Source organism: Paroedura picta, chromosome 13, assembly GCF_049243985.1.
Source record: "Paroedura picta isolate Pp20150507F chromosome 13, Ppicta_v3.0, whole genome shotgun sequence".
Taxonomy (NCBI): domain Eukaryota; kingdom Metazoa; phylum Chordata; class Lepidosauria; order Squamata; family Gekkonidae; genus Paroedura; species Paroedura picta.
In genome coordinates this window covers 14496200-14510723 of record NC_135381.1, presented here as the reverse complement: position 1 = coordinate 14510723, position 14524 = coordinate 14496200, and the positions used below count along the sequence as shown (strand labels likewise).

At 46.2% G+C, this 14524-nt stretch overlaps 1 protein-coding gene across 1 annotated transcript in view; it reads right to left on the bottom strand.

Annotated features, from left to right (window-relative positions):
* Positions 1–13991, bottom strand: part of SEC14L2 (SEC14 like lipid binding 2) — a 31399-nt gene extending 17408 nt beyond the window's left edge. The window contains exons 1-2 of the mRNA XM_077307967.1: positions 13820–13991; positions 4019–4094 (exon numbers count right to left, since the gene is read on the bottom strand). Coding sequence (XP_077164082.1) covers positions 4019–4094; positions 13820–13873 — 130 coding nt within the window. The 5' untranslated portion in view covers positions 13874–13991. The remainder of the gene's footprint in view (positions 1–4018; positions 4095–13819) is intronic.
* Between the last annotated feature and the right edge of the window lie 533 nt (positions 13992–14524).

Genomic DNA, 14524 nt, shown 5'->3' with positions numbered 1-14524 from the left:
TATCAGTGTCTTTTGCCAGCAGGTGAAAACTTTTGTTTTTTAGTCTAGCATACCTCCCATAATGGTCACTGGCCCAGCTTCTAGCGTTGCTCGTTTATGAGTTTTTAATTAAATTACTTTATAATTCTGGATATTTATCTGCTCAAATATTTTAATTTTAATAGGAGTTTTAATGGGGTTTTAAGACATTGTGACTCGCCACAAGCTGCTTAGGGAGTGGCGGGAAATAAATAAATAAATAATTTTTATGTCCACTGACATTTGGACTAGGATTGGGTAGAAAGGTGATATAAAATGTTTTAAATAATATATATTTCAAAATATATCTATCCCTTTTTGTCTTGAAGATATGCCTTTCCCCTTGAATATTGGCAATGAAATGGACTGCACACTTTAAAAAAATGGTGAATTCACAGAAGCTAGTAGACAGGTTGTTCTAATATTCCAGTGTAAATATAATATTCCACAATACAGCAATTGTCAGTTTAAAAAAAAAACCCTGAATAAGCCATTTTCCAGTGACATGGGGGGAGTGAGCTGTCAGCCACAGGCAGTGAAAGTGCAGAGATGCCACTGTGAATGCATAAGGCATGTCCAGTTGCAAATAAAACTACCTGGCTAGTAGATGATGTGTAAAAACAGCTCAGGTACTGATTGACAGTGCTGTGAGCCAATGGCGACATTCCATTTTCTTCATGTGCCTCCTCTCCTCTGGACTTGCCAAACAGGCAATGAACCTCCTCTAAAGGGGTTATCTCTGCCCAGCAGAAAAGATCACCGGCCCACAGTGGAGGCGCCATAAGTGGGGTTTCAGGTGAGCCTGCTTTGAGGAAGGGTGTGCGAACCTCTGCTTATCACAGGGGCATCTTCTTCACTCCCGTATACTTCCAACATCAGCAGTCAACAACCTTTTCTATAATGAGAACTTCTTCTGAGCTATGGGTATAAATATCCCAAGCTCCTTTCCATCTACCCCTGGCACGCAAGGGTACATTTTGTGCCTTAGAAGCAGAACATAAAGTAGAAAGAGCACCAGAAAGGACACTATTGGCTAACAAGCCCGCAGAAAAACCCTCCTCTGAAATAAACACAGATTTTTTAAAAACCTGCCCAGAGCAGTTTCATGATCTTTGGGTTCAAAAGCCCCTTTGCAGTTAGCCAGTAAGCTATCAGTAATTCCTGGGCAGGACCATTCTTCACCAAGTAAACAAATTGGATCTACTGTAAAAAGGTAAAGGTATTCCCTGTGCAAGTACCAAGTCATATCTGACCCTTGGGGTGACGCCCTCTAGCGTTTTCATGGCAGACTCAATGCAGGGTGGTTTGCCAGTGCCTTCCCCAGTCATTACCATTTACCCCCCAGCAGCAAGCTGGGTACTCATTTTACCAACCTCGGAAGGATGGACGGCTGAGTCAACCTTGAGCCGGCTGCTGGGATCGAACTCCCAACCTCATGGACAGACAGCTCCAGAAAGCATTTCTGCTGCCTTACCACTCTGCGCCACAAGAGGATCTACTGTACGGTGATCAGATTGTCTCACTTTTGGAGGGACATCTGGGGGTACCTGGCAAATTGTACTTATGTTGAAATTAAAAAATATATATTACAAAACTATTTTTGCATTCTATGCGTTCTATGAAGCTTTTTGTTGCTCCACAGAGACCAAATTTTTAATCAAGACCCCCCCCCCCCTCGGTCAATGGTGTCCCGTTTTACCAATGTTAAAATCTGGTCACCTTAATCTACTGCAGGCTGCGAGGAAAAAGGCTGACAGGGCTCAAGACTATCTGGATGCTATCAGGGCCCTATCTCCATGGTAGATTAAGTGTGACTTGTGATCATCTTAATCATCAAAAAGCCTCTCGCTTGGCCCTGATCTTGGAGCACCGTTCCAAGCGGTAGAACCTCTGCTGAAAGAGTTCAAAAGAGGTTGGATTTTGCAACCTGCCTAAGCTGACAGCAACTGAGTTGGGAGGAGGAAGAACAAGATCCCCACCCGTGGGTGTTCCTGATGCTCAGCTTTCTCCATAAGCAAACTGATGAGAGTGGCAATCTGTACAGAAAAAGGGGAGAGGCCTGCAATGAGGTGGGGGGGGGGGAGTTTACTAATTTGCTCAAGTTTACATGAGCATTTGTTCGATTCACATATTTAGCATTTAAGTACTATTTTGAACACTGTCAAGTGCTTCCCATACATTGTCTCCATAATCCGTCCCCACAGCTGAGTGGTGTATTGGACTAGCATATAGGGAACCCAGGTCTGAATCTCCACTCAACTGTGGAACCTTGCTGGGTGACCTGCGGCCAGTCACCCACTCACAGCCTAGCCTACCTCAGAGAACTGTTGTGGGAATAAAATGAAGGAGAAGAGAATGATGTAAGCCACATTGGGTCTCCCTTGGAGACAAAAGCGAGATGTAAATAAAGAAAACAGATATCATCATCTCCAAGTGCCCGGTTTGGAGGAGTTTGTGTGACTGTGACAATAGTGGCTTCTCTCAGGTCATTTCCTGAGTCTGTGGCTGAAGCAAGATTTGAACCCGGGAACACTCTTCAGTGTCGACTCATAGCCATAATGCTGTGTTGGGCCTATTATCTCCTGAAGCAGGAGATACTTTGTGTGGTGCTGGCAGTTCCCTTAAGTGCTCAAAGGCTAGGGTATTGTTTCATCAAAAAGACAACAACACACCCTTACTTGCATATGCTGATTTCCGGGTTACAGCTGCCAGTTCCCCTGGAGAAAATGGCAACTTCAGAGGGTGGCCTCCCTCCCCAGACGTCCATGGACTACAATTCCCATAAGCTCCTGAAAGCATTGTGTTGGCAGAGACTCATGGTAGTTGTAGTCCATGGACATTCTATTATATTCTATGATTCTATTATATGATCTATGACATCTGGAGAGCCACAGTGTGGCCACCCCCGCTCTATGGCATCACATCCCTGCTGAGCTCCTTCCTTTCCCTAAACTTCTCCCTGCCCAGGCCCCACCCCCAGTTCTCCAGGAATATTCTAACACATGTGGGCAACCCTAAATTAAGTGCTTGCTTACTCATATGCTTAAAGCAAATTCTGGCAGGGGCTCATAGGAATTGTAGTCCATGGACATCTGGAGGGCCGCAGTTTGACTACCCCTGCTTTAAGCAATAGCAAGATCTCGCTGAACTAAAAGGATCCAGCAGCAGCTGGTTTCTCTTGTACAGGAGGGACAGAGACATGAGAGTCAAGGACAGGCCACAGTCTGTCTTTTGAACTTTACCAAACAGTCAGGCTGGAAGTGGTAGTGGAAAGTCCTGGTTGATAAAACTAATCCAGCCATCTCAGGGAAGATAAAGACTCTTGCATAATTCCTGCAACAACCCTGCATGATCGTGTAGCCATCTCTAACACGGAATCGCTCTGAACCAGCCAATTTCCAGAGCTCTGTAAAGGACTCTCTGCTCTCTCAGGAACAGCAGGAAAGCTGCAGACATCACCTTCCCATGAATCTCAGCTCTCCCGCTGCCTGGCTTTTGAAAGCAAGCTCACAGTCCTTTCTGTAGAAAAAATATGCCTGAAAGTGAGCATAGCCAAGGGGAGATCTTACAAGCCAGAGGCGTTTCCCATAATCAGAAGGCTTTAGTACCCTGCTTTGCAGCAGAGTCAAAGACACTTTGTGATGGTGCATGGGGTGGGTGTGGGAATTGGTAACTTTGCATATACCTCATTGGTTTGGATTGGTAGAAAGTGATCCATCTCCTGGTTCTGTTCATGCAAGGCAGGAACAAACTTCCACCTAGCTGAAAAAAAACTGGACTGTGTAACAGGGGCTAATCACAGCATCTTCATTTGCTGGTTACATTCCTTTCTCACATAAGCACGTTTTGTCGATCTGGCTCATATTAGTAGGGGCAGTACTGCGGTGATGAAAGAGCCACTTATGGGTTGCAGCGAAATCTTAGATGTCCTGTGCTACACTGGGTGGGTTGGTAGGAGAGCCTTCTTTACCCAGCAACAATCCCCGGACCTGTTTCTTACCTCGGAGCCATTTCAAGAGGAAGTAGTCATCTTGGTCAGGCAGTGCCGACATGATATCTTGGACATTCTCACGGAACTGAGAGAAAAGACAAATATGTCAGCAAGCGCAATCCATGTGCTGCATTTTGCTCTCCTACGTTTCGGAACGCACCGTGCCATCTTGCACCACATATGATGATCAGTTTAGCAAGAGATGCTTGGCACTGAATCTGAGCGGACTTTGTACAGTCAAGGCAGGTTCTCTACCATTGTGTAAGAGCCTCTCCCTACACACTTATGATTACACTGCATTCATTTAAATCAAGGGTGACCAAACTGTAGTTCTCTCTAGACGTCCATGGACTAAAATTACCATGGACTAAAAAAGCAGTTTTCCTGTTTATAGGGACACAGCCTGTGTGTATGTGCACAGACTTCATTTCCATAAGCCAGCAATCATGCACAGGAAGGGCATGGGGACAGAATGTCCATGCCTGCCCCCCTCACACAACATCATCTGGAGATGGCCACATTAAACGCACACCGCTTGGGTTTCAGCAAACTTGATTATTGTACAGCTGAATGTATGAATCGTACCTATGATAAAGTCTTTCGACAGAGTTGATGGGAAGCCATATGAATGTTCTCTCTGGAATGCCTATATGTGCAAGTCAAAATGTATTTTCTCTCTAATTTATATGCATTTTAATGTCCAGGCATTTTAGACATCGCAAACAAACAGGAGTTTGTTCATGACATGTGCAAACTTGGTTTATTTTCCATATAGTGGACACCCTTTCTCCTCCAGTCATGTGCCAAGGTGGAAGCCTTAATTGCAATTTGATGGCATATTGAGTTATCTGTATCATTCCTGTTTTATGTAAACTGCCCTGAGCCTTGGGGGAGAGCGGTATATAAATGTAACAAACAAACAAATAAATAAACATACATCTAAATATAGATAACAAACAGAGGTGGGAGTCCTGTTCAGTAACTGGAGTTCTAAACAAGGATAATATTGAATATTATAATCCTAGTTTGTTGAAGCACCTTTATTTGGGTGTCACGGAGGAAGAAGTCTTGGCGCAGTACACAAGAGGAGGGGAGTCAGGGAGCTTAGCAATTTCACTTTTCGTGAACAAATGCTGATTTGTTCAGAATATCTGAACTCAGGCCACGGCACCCTTGTAGTACACAGACCAACATTTCACAAGCTGCAGCTCATTTTGAATGGTTGAAAAACATCAGATAATGAAGGTTCTTTAGTGTAACTTTAACCAAACAATCAACCCACCCCCTTTTAAAAATCGTTCTAGAATTCCATTTCTCCAGACACGGGGCGGGTGGACCATTCAGCAATCTGTGAAGGGGGAGATATGAAACATAGGCAGTGATCCTTGCCAGGCTAATGGGGTCACCGGAGGTGTGCAGAGTACCCCTGTTTTCCTCTGTGAAAAGTGGGCAAGGGAGTTTATTTCCTTTTTCTGCACCAGGAGTGGCCAGACTGTGGCTCTCCAGACGTCCATGGGCTACAATTACCATGAGCCCCTGCCAGCATTATAATCCATAGACATCTGGAGAACCGCAGTTGGCCACCTCCTGTTCTGTACCCACACCATTCTTCTCAATAGGGGTCCAAAGCAACTTCTATAGCCCTTTCTTCTATTTTGTCCTCACAAGAATTCCATAAAGTAGGTTAGGTGTAAAGTAGGTTAGGTCCATAAAGTAGGTGAGTATATGACTGGCCCAAGGTCACGAAGTGAGCCTCCTCTCCCCCCCCCAATCTAGCCCATTACCCCTCTGCCACATGTCCACCACCTCAGCACAATGATGACATGCCCCAACTTCAAATCTTTGGGAAACCTCTTCCAGCAGTTCCATACAAACACTAGAAAGCATAGAACGCTGTGGTAACTCACGGCACAAGTTAACTGAACTCTCCAGGTTCAGATTGCTAGGGGACAAGTGAAGAAGCCCTCTGACTGCTGAAATTGCCTCTTGGAGCACAGCTGTGTTCACCCAAACTGTACAGGGCTCCCCCCCACTGATTACTTTGAATTTAGACATGAATGGGCATCCCAAATTAGGTTCAAGATGACACACAATACCTGTCGTGGCCAGAAGACTGAAAGGAGGCAGGGTATGCATCAGAACAGTCATTGTTCTCCTTCAAGACAATTATCCACCCACAAAGAATGTTGTGCCTCTGCATGAGTAACTGTTTGTACCTTGCCTTCTCCAGATTAGTAGCCATGCTTGGGACCATGCTTGGAACCATCTTTGGAAGAGGAAGTTGAGCCCTTTGAGCAGATTGTGATTCCTCCCAAAAATCTGAGCTGCGAGCCAGATTTATATTATAAGATAGTTGAAGATCTTTTTTTTTTTGGGGGGGGGGATCATCACAGTATTATAAAAGTTTTGCTACTGCTAAAATATTATTGAAAATGAGATTGAGAGCTTATCCGGAACGCGTTTTGGCAATTATTGGCATTATTTGATCATAGCTTAATTCATAAAGGTGTGAATGGCTGAAATTTCATAAATAAATAACAAAAGTAAAACGTTTTACTGAGTTTTACTGAGTAAAACTCCTTTGATAAACCTGAGATGTTGATTTTTTTTTCTTCTTTGCTGGATCCGTACTTCCAGCAGAAACAAAGGGCAATTCCTACTGAACACGGGCATTTTTTAGATGTTAAGACTGAGTAGAATTTGCTTCCAGTTTGAATTCCCGAAAGAGTGCAGGTAAATGGAGTCTGCCCTTTAGTCTTATGGGTTTGCTCTGTCCCGAATCCTCTTCCACTGATTTTGAAATTGGTGCCCACCGTCCATCATTGTTTTCAGTTTACATGTTATTCATTCACAGGCTACCGATGTGTACCAACAAGGATTGATTACATCACAGCACAAAAAAGCACTCTTGATGCACCTTAGGAAAAATTAATGTTTTGCAATATAAATCATTGCAATTCCCATGTCCACCATCGAACAAAACCTAGCAATCAAAACAGAAGAGCAGCAGACTGTTCTGAAAACAAGCTCATGCAATTCAAAATCCCAAAAGGGAGAAAGAAATGAGACAGGGAAGGAATTCTCCCTAAAGGGCATAATTAGAAGTAAACTGTCAAATGTTTGGCAAACACTGGTATCAACTGCCTACAACAATATGGAATTTAACCCACAGGTCTTAAACTTAGTGCATGCTTTACACGGGAGAATATGTGATGGGAGGTTAGGTACCAAGTGATGCAGTACAAGGAAAACTTTGCCTAAAGACAGGATTTTGCCTCTTAGGGTTCAGGCAAGTTTGTGAAGCCATCCATTATAATTCGACAAAGCACAAAAAAGTACCCTTCAGTGTAAAAGCAGGTAGCTGCAGCAGATCCTGCTGCCGGGCCCCAAGAATGGGTCTTACTCTGCCTCAATTCTGCAACAGAGCAGCATTTACAGCCAAAGCACAGCTCTTTCAAGCAGAAATGAAACAGCATGGGATGTTGTACTACAAGCGATGCCCGACACCAGTACCACAGCTGACACCAGAACCACACTGGCAGTTGTAGCCATCTCCGGAGGAAGCCAGACACATGGATACTTGCTCTGGAACAGCAAGTGTACTGAGGAGGAGGGAGAATGGGGAGAACCTGCCGCAGTTGCTAGGCAACAACAGGAATGGCCTCCTTTCCCCCTGGATGCGAGAGGTTCAACAGGAAGCACTTTGAGTAATAGTTGGCCTTCTGTAATAGCTGCTGTCACACACACCTACTGAGGAGGCAGCTCAGAACTAGCCAACTCCTTAGCTCATTTGATTACCTGGACTTACAGGAAACAGGACAGGAACTCCAACAATCACGCGTATGTGCTGTTTTTGTGTGTGAGCCACTTCCAAGCATTTAGGGCTCCACGTGAATCATCTGCCCCGGGACACTGAAAAAGCTCAGAAGCCACGAGAGGCATGAAGGAATCTGGGAACTTGGGCCGGCCAAGGGAATACTTGCTCACCCCAACCCTATCCCTAATCCTTCCTATCTGTTATTCTGAAAAGCCCAGTGCTCAGTTTCAACAGGAATTAAGAGTGCCATGCCTCTTCCCTGGCAACACACCACCTTGACCCAAAGGCCATTTGCAGGGCGAGTTCTGAGCAAATGCGAAGACAGCCCCAGCACCTGTGAGGGAGAGGTAGAAGCGCTCTCATCTCCTTCTTCAGCCAGTTTGGTGTAGTGGTTAGGAGTGCGAACTTCTAATCTGGCGAGCCGGGTTCGATTCTGCACTCCCCCACATGCAGCCAGCTGGGTGACCTTGGGCTCACCACGGCACTGATAAAGCTGTTCTGACTGAGCAGTGATATCAGGGCTCTCTCAGCCTCACCCACCTCACAGGGTGTCTGTTGTGGGGAGAGGAAAGGGAAGGCGATGGGAAGCCGCTTTGAGACTCCTGGTAGACAAAAGCAGCATCTAAGAACCAATTCTTCTTCTTCTTCTTCTTCTTCTTCTTCTTCTTCTTCTTCGTCTTCGTCTTCTTCGTCTTCTTCGTCTTCTTCGTCTTCTTCTTCGTCTTCTTCGTCTTCTTCTTCTTCTTCTTCGCGGGTCACTGTTGTGTATTTCTTTTTTAACGGAACTGTGTTTTCCTCCTGCGTTATTCTAACACGCTGTTTGCTATCCACCGTGGATCTTAGTCTGGCAGGTATCTCAAAGAGGTCATCACCATGTCAAGCACACTGTAAACCATCCCTGGTTCAGTCTTGCAAAAGCTGGGGAGACGGCAAGCCCATTACCCTCCTCCCTGGCTTCTCTTTTGCAAGGGGCTTTGCGGCAGGGAAGGTCCTTCAAGAACAGTTTCGGGAATGCTGCGAGCAGTTTGCCTCGCAAAACCCCTGCAGCTATCTTGTAAGGCAGACCATACTCCAGAAAGGGGACAAGGAAGTCGAGACCGGCAATGTAGTATGCTTTGTTGCTGCAGACGTAAGACTGCCCTCTTGACCTTACAAGTGCTGGGTGCAGCACAGCAGGAAGTGTCTGTCCCCTGGGAGCCCTAAATAGTCCTCAAATAACCATCAACCAGCTCGGCCTCCCCACTATTCAAGTCCCAAGAACATGCCTGCCCTGCTGCTAGTTTCCAAGCAACTGCTGTTCCCCCAGGGGAGGTGCCAGCTTCTCCGTCAATCATCCCCCGGGGACACCCTGCAGAGTGCCGCACAATTACGGGTGACAGAGGAAACGCTCGCTCACTGATTCACTTTGCAAGGGATGGCTCAATCCGTTGCCTTCAGTGAGACGGGCTACGTCTTCCCTTGCCTGCCTACGCGTGTTCTGTTCACGTCTGCCCTTCCTCGACGTTTCCTCAAAGTATGGGTGCTGAAAAATGCTAGCCACTGTGCACCTGCCCCTCTTCTGTTCCCTGAGGTGGCCCCGTCCCCTGTTTCTTTTAGCATGGTGGAAAGATCGAGACTTTCTTTGTTGCAGCCTGCATTTTACGGATCTTCCTCCCTCCAGTTAGCTCCCTCCTTTGGTAGTTTCTCTTGAGAGCAGACGAGGATTCTCTTCTTCAAGGCATCTTGTGGGTGCTGCTGACTGCTTAAGGCTGCTTTCGAGGCTGCTTTGTGGAGAACGCTGCTTGTTAACGTTGCTATGTGCCAACCGGACACCTGGAATTCTCGGCGCCTGAGTAGCAAAGCAACTCAAGTGCTTTTAACACATAATCACTCGGCGCGGTTACACAACCTTGGCACCGACATCCTGCTCCGCTGCCCCTTGTGAAATCAACAGGATCTCTGCATTTCGGACTCTCGAGCTCCCGTTTTGAAAGAGGCTCTGCAGAGCCACAGGCTTGGAAAAGCCACCCTTTCTCTTCAGGGAGGCTGAACAGGTTCCTGCCCCTACTGATCACAATCCCAAATCTAAGAGCCTGTCCACAAAGCAAGGGCTGGCCTCCCGTCTTGAAGTTCACTTGCATTCAAGCACAATTTGTTCCCTGCCAAGAAAGGAACACTGTAAGAGGTGAACAAATTGGCAACCAAAAAGGCACCTTTGAATATGGGAAGAGTGTCGTTTCTTGGGATCCTGAATAACCACACACAAAAAGAAATTGGGAGAAAGGCGACAGAAAGACTTCTGTCCCAGTACTGATTCCTTCTATTTATTTATTTTCTTCATTTTTACCCTGGGGACACCAAGCACCTTACATTGTTCTTCTCTTCTCCTTCTTTTCGTCCTCCTAACAACACGGTTTAGTAAACCAGAGAGCCAGCTTGGAGTAGTGGTTAAGAGTGGCTACTTCTAATCTTGAGAGCCGGGTTTGATTCCCCCACTTCTACACATGCAGCCAGCCAGTTGGGTGACCTTGAGCTAGTCACAGTCCTGATAGTTCTGTTCAGACCGGGCAGTCCTATCAGAGCTCTCTCAGTCTCACCTACCCCACAGGGTATCTGTTGTGGGGAGAGGAAGGGAAGGCAATTGTAAGCCACTTTGAGATCAGGGGATATAAAAAACAATTCTGCTAAAGGCAGCGACTGGCCAGAGATCACCTAGCAAGCTTTCATGACAGAGTAGGGATTCAACCCTGGCTCTCCCATATGCTATTCTGACACTTTTAAATCACAAAGGCTCTTTGATTCCTCTCTAGGCAGAGAAAAAGGATCCCAGAATCATCCGTGGGCACCTGGAAACCACAAACAGTGCTACTTCCTTGGACTGGTGGAAAAGAAAAACAAGCAGCTGGGATTTATGGGTGGCTGGAGAATATTCCCAACACTTTGCAATTAAAGATTCCTTCAGGGATTCAGGATTCCCTCAGGGAAGGGCAATATATATATAAATATATAAATATATAAATATATAAATATATAAATATATAAATATATAAATATATAAATATATAAATATATAAATAAAATAAAGATCCACTCTCATGCCTGACTTCTTCTATAGTGCCCATTCAAATCCAACTTTCACTATGCAGCCCAAAACATTTGGGTATTATAGAATCATAGAGTTGGAAGGGGCCATACAGGCCATCTAGTCTCACCTCCTGCTCAATGCAGGATCAGCCCAAAGCATCCTAAAGCAATCAGAAATGACACTCCCCCTCCCAAAAAAAGAAACCCTCATTCATTGAAATGGGACACAATACACAGACTTTCTCCTGCCTGTTGACATGAATGAGGGTGTGGAAGAACATGAATCATAGAATCATAGAATCATAGAGTTGGAAGGGGCCATACAGGCCATCTAGTCCAACCCCCTGCTCAACGCAGGATTAGCCCTAAGCATCCTAAAGCATCCAAGAAAAGTGTGTATCCAACCTTTGCTTGAAGACTTCCAGTGAGGGGGAGCTCACCACCTCCTTAGGCAGCCTATTCCACTGCTGAACTACTCTGACTGTGAAAAACCTTTTCCTGATATCTAGCCTATATCGTTGTACTTGAAGTTTAAACCCATTACTGCGTGTCCTCTCCTCTGCAGCCAGCAGAAACAGCATCCTGCCCTCCTCCAAGTGACAACCTTTCAAATACTTAAAGAGGGCTATCATGTCCCCTCTCAACCTCCTTTTCTCCAGGCTGAACATTCCCAAGTCCCTCAACCTATCTTCATAGGGCTTGGTCCCTTGGCCCCAGATCATCTTTGTCGCTCTCCTCTGTACCCTTTCAATTTTATCTACGTCCTTCTTGAAGTGAGGCCTCCAGAACTGCACACAGTACTCCAGGTGTGGTCTGACCAGTGCCGTATACAATGGGACTATGACATCTTGTGATTTTGATGTGATGCCTCTGTTGATACAGCCCAAAATGGCATTTGCCTTTTTTACTGCTGCATCACACTGCCTGCTCATGTTTAGTTTACAATCCACAAGTACCCCAAGGTCTCGTTCACACACAGTGCTACCTAGAAGCGTATCCCCCATCCAGTAGGCATGCTTTTCATTTTTCTGACCCAGATGCAGAACTTTACACTTATCTTTATTAAATTGCATCTTGTTCTCATTTGCCCATTTTTCATGGCTATCTCAGGACCCCTGGAAATGGCAGTCTGCACAAAGCCACCCTAATGAGGTTTGATCAAGCAAGTGCTTTGGTCACCCTTTATGGTACCCCAGACCTCCTGTGCAAGATGGTCTGTTCGACCAAGACTGTCATAGGGGATTGGAAGGACACACACAGCTTCCTTCCTCATATAGGTAAGAATTCTAATTGCCATGCATTTTTTTGTTCCAGATCAACACATTGCATGTGGGCAAAGGGCAAGGACCAGCCTTCCAGGTGAATACCATGCACATCAAAGCAAGTTCAAATGATATGCATCAAAACAATAAACAAAAGTCACATCCATCTATCTGCAGATGGGGTCTGACTCATCTGAAATGAGAAGTCAGGGTTGTGAAATACGAAGGCATCCCTTCCATTGGTAGATGAAATGACAAAGGTAAGCCAAATGCAAGGATTTACTAGGGAAAGACTGAAAATAAGACAGTAACCATGTTTACAAGTTACAGGGAACACACGTACAATCCACATACAGTATACACTTGCTTTTTGTTTAAATGTGTGTTGAGTAAATCTCATTTCACATCCAACTCAGGTACAACGGAATGCGTGATACAACCCGCATTTTTATACAAGTTCTAGTCTCCAGTTTCATTGGTAAAGTGAACGCACATGGGCTCTTTCCTACAGCTGGACACACACCGGCCGGATATACGTGCATTCACACTGTAACATGAGAACAGGGTTACATAAAGACGACATGTTATGGAACTCACTGCCTCAAGATATGGGCACGAGGTTAGGGAACTTTATAAACAAAGAAGAATGTTTCTATAGAGGAAAGGTGCAATGGCAGTTCCTAGGCAATGTACTTCTGAATCCTGAACTGACAGATTTTTTTTATCTGATTTGTTGGAGCAATCCTTATCTAAATGACCTACTTGGTAAATGATTTAAAGGCAAACTCCAAGATTTTCTCGTTTTGAGAACAGCTGCATGGAGACCAAAGCTGCAATGTCCCTAATTCCGTTTTACCTCTCTCATAAGCTCACGATGCAGGCAAAGCACCTTATTCTGCAGTAAAAAGATAACACAGGCCCACCTCGCAGGGCTGTCACAAGGCCCAAGGAAATAATCATGACTCCAAATGCTCACAACGCCGCACAACAGCAACTTGGGCAACCCGGAGGAGATCAGGCTACATTTCATCATATTTCATTTCATCATTTCATCACATCGCATCTGAGGGAATGTGCGTGCACACGAAAGTTCATACCTTGAATAAGAAATTGTTGGTCCTAAAGGGGTCAACTGGACTCTAGAACTGTTAAGCTATGTGCCCATGAAAACTTTCCCAGTGGATCACTTCAGCTCAGAGCCAGCACCGCACGGCAGTTAAACTGCCCAACCAGGATTGGGAACACGGCACATGGGCCAGTCACACACTCCCAACCTAACCTACCCCACAGGGTTGTTGTGAGGATAAAAGTGAGGAGAGGAGAAGGATGGATACTACCTTGGGTTCTTAATGGAAGGAAGGAAGGAAGATGGAGAGAAAAAGGAAGGGAAGAGAGAGAGAGAGAGAGAGAGAGAGAGAGAGAGAGAGAAAGAAAGAAAGAAAGAAAGAAAGAAAGAAAGAAAGAAAGAAAGAAAGAAAGAAAGAAAGAAAGAAAGAAAGAAAGAAAGAAAGAAAGGAGACAGGCAGGCATATGGATGTCCAGCTGCTACCCAGAGAGGTCAGCATCCGCGGCGGCAGCTTTGGCGGGGCAGCACTAAGGTAGACAGAAAACGGGGCTAAACTTGGTTTGCATCCCCCCCAGCCCCCCAACTGCGACGCGACCCCCGACCTTAGCCAGCGCCGCCTCCTGCTTCGGGCTCAGATCTCCGACGTGCCCGCTCATCTCTTCCCCTCCTCGTCGTTCTGGTCGCCTCGGCAGCCGCTCGGTGTGACTCCTGGCAGCCAGACAGCCTCCGGCTCAGGGGACTTTCAGGCCAGGCCGGCTGTCCCCGCCTCGCAAGCCACGCCCGCTCTCTTAAAGGGGAAGCGCCGGGCTTTCTGCCGCCCGCCTTGCCTGCCAGGGAGGACGCAAGAGCCTTTGGGGTTGCCAACTGACCGGGCGGCGGCCAGCCGGGCTTGTTCTCGTGCCTTGAAGGGGGTAGAGATGCAGGCAGGTAAAGCTTGACGAGGCTAAAGGTTATGTCATCGCCTCCCACAGGCAGATCAGGTTGCTGCCAGGAACAGCAGGTGCCACAGTCGGCAACCCGATGGGGGAAGGAAAGTCCCCGCCGCTGATCCAGCACTGCGGTTTGCCTCTCCGTGCCTCTCCAAGCAAATCCTGGGGAAATTCACCGTCACTAGGGCCCGAAGAGAGGACAAGCCGATGGCGAGGCTTCCTGGGGTTGCCAACTGACCGAGGAAGGGGAGCGGACAAAAATGAGTGGAAAACGACGAACTTGCAAGAGAAAAGAGAGGAACCAAAAATCTCTAATGTGAAAATATCCGGCTGCAGCAATAGCACAGCCAGTTTAATACAGATCAACAAAACAATTTT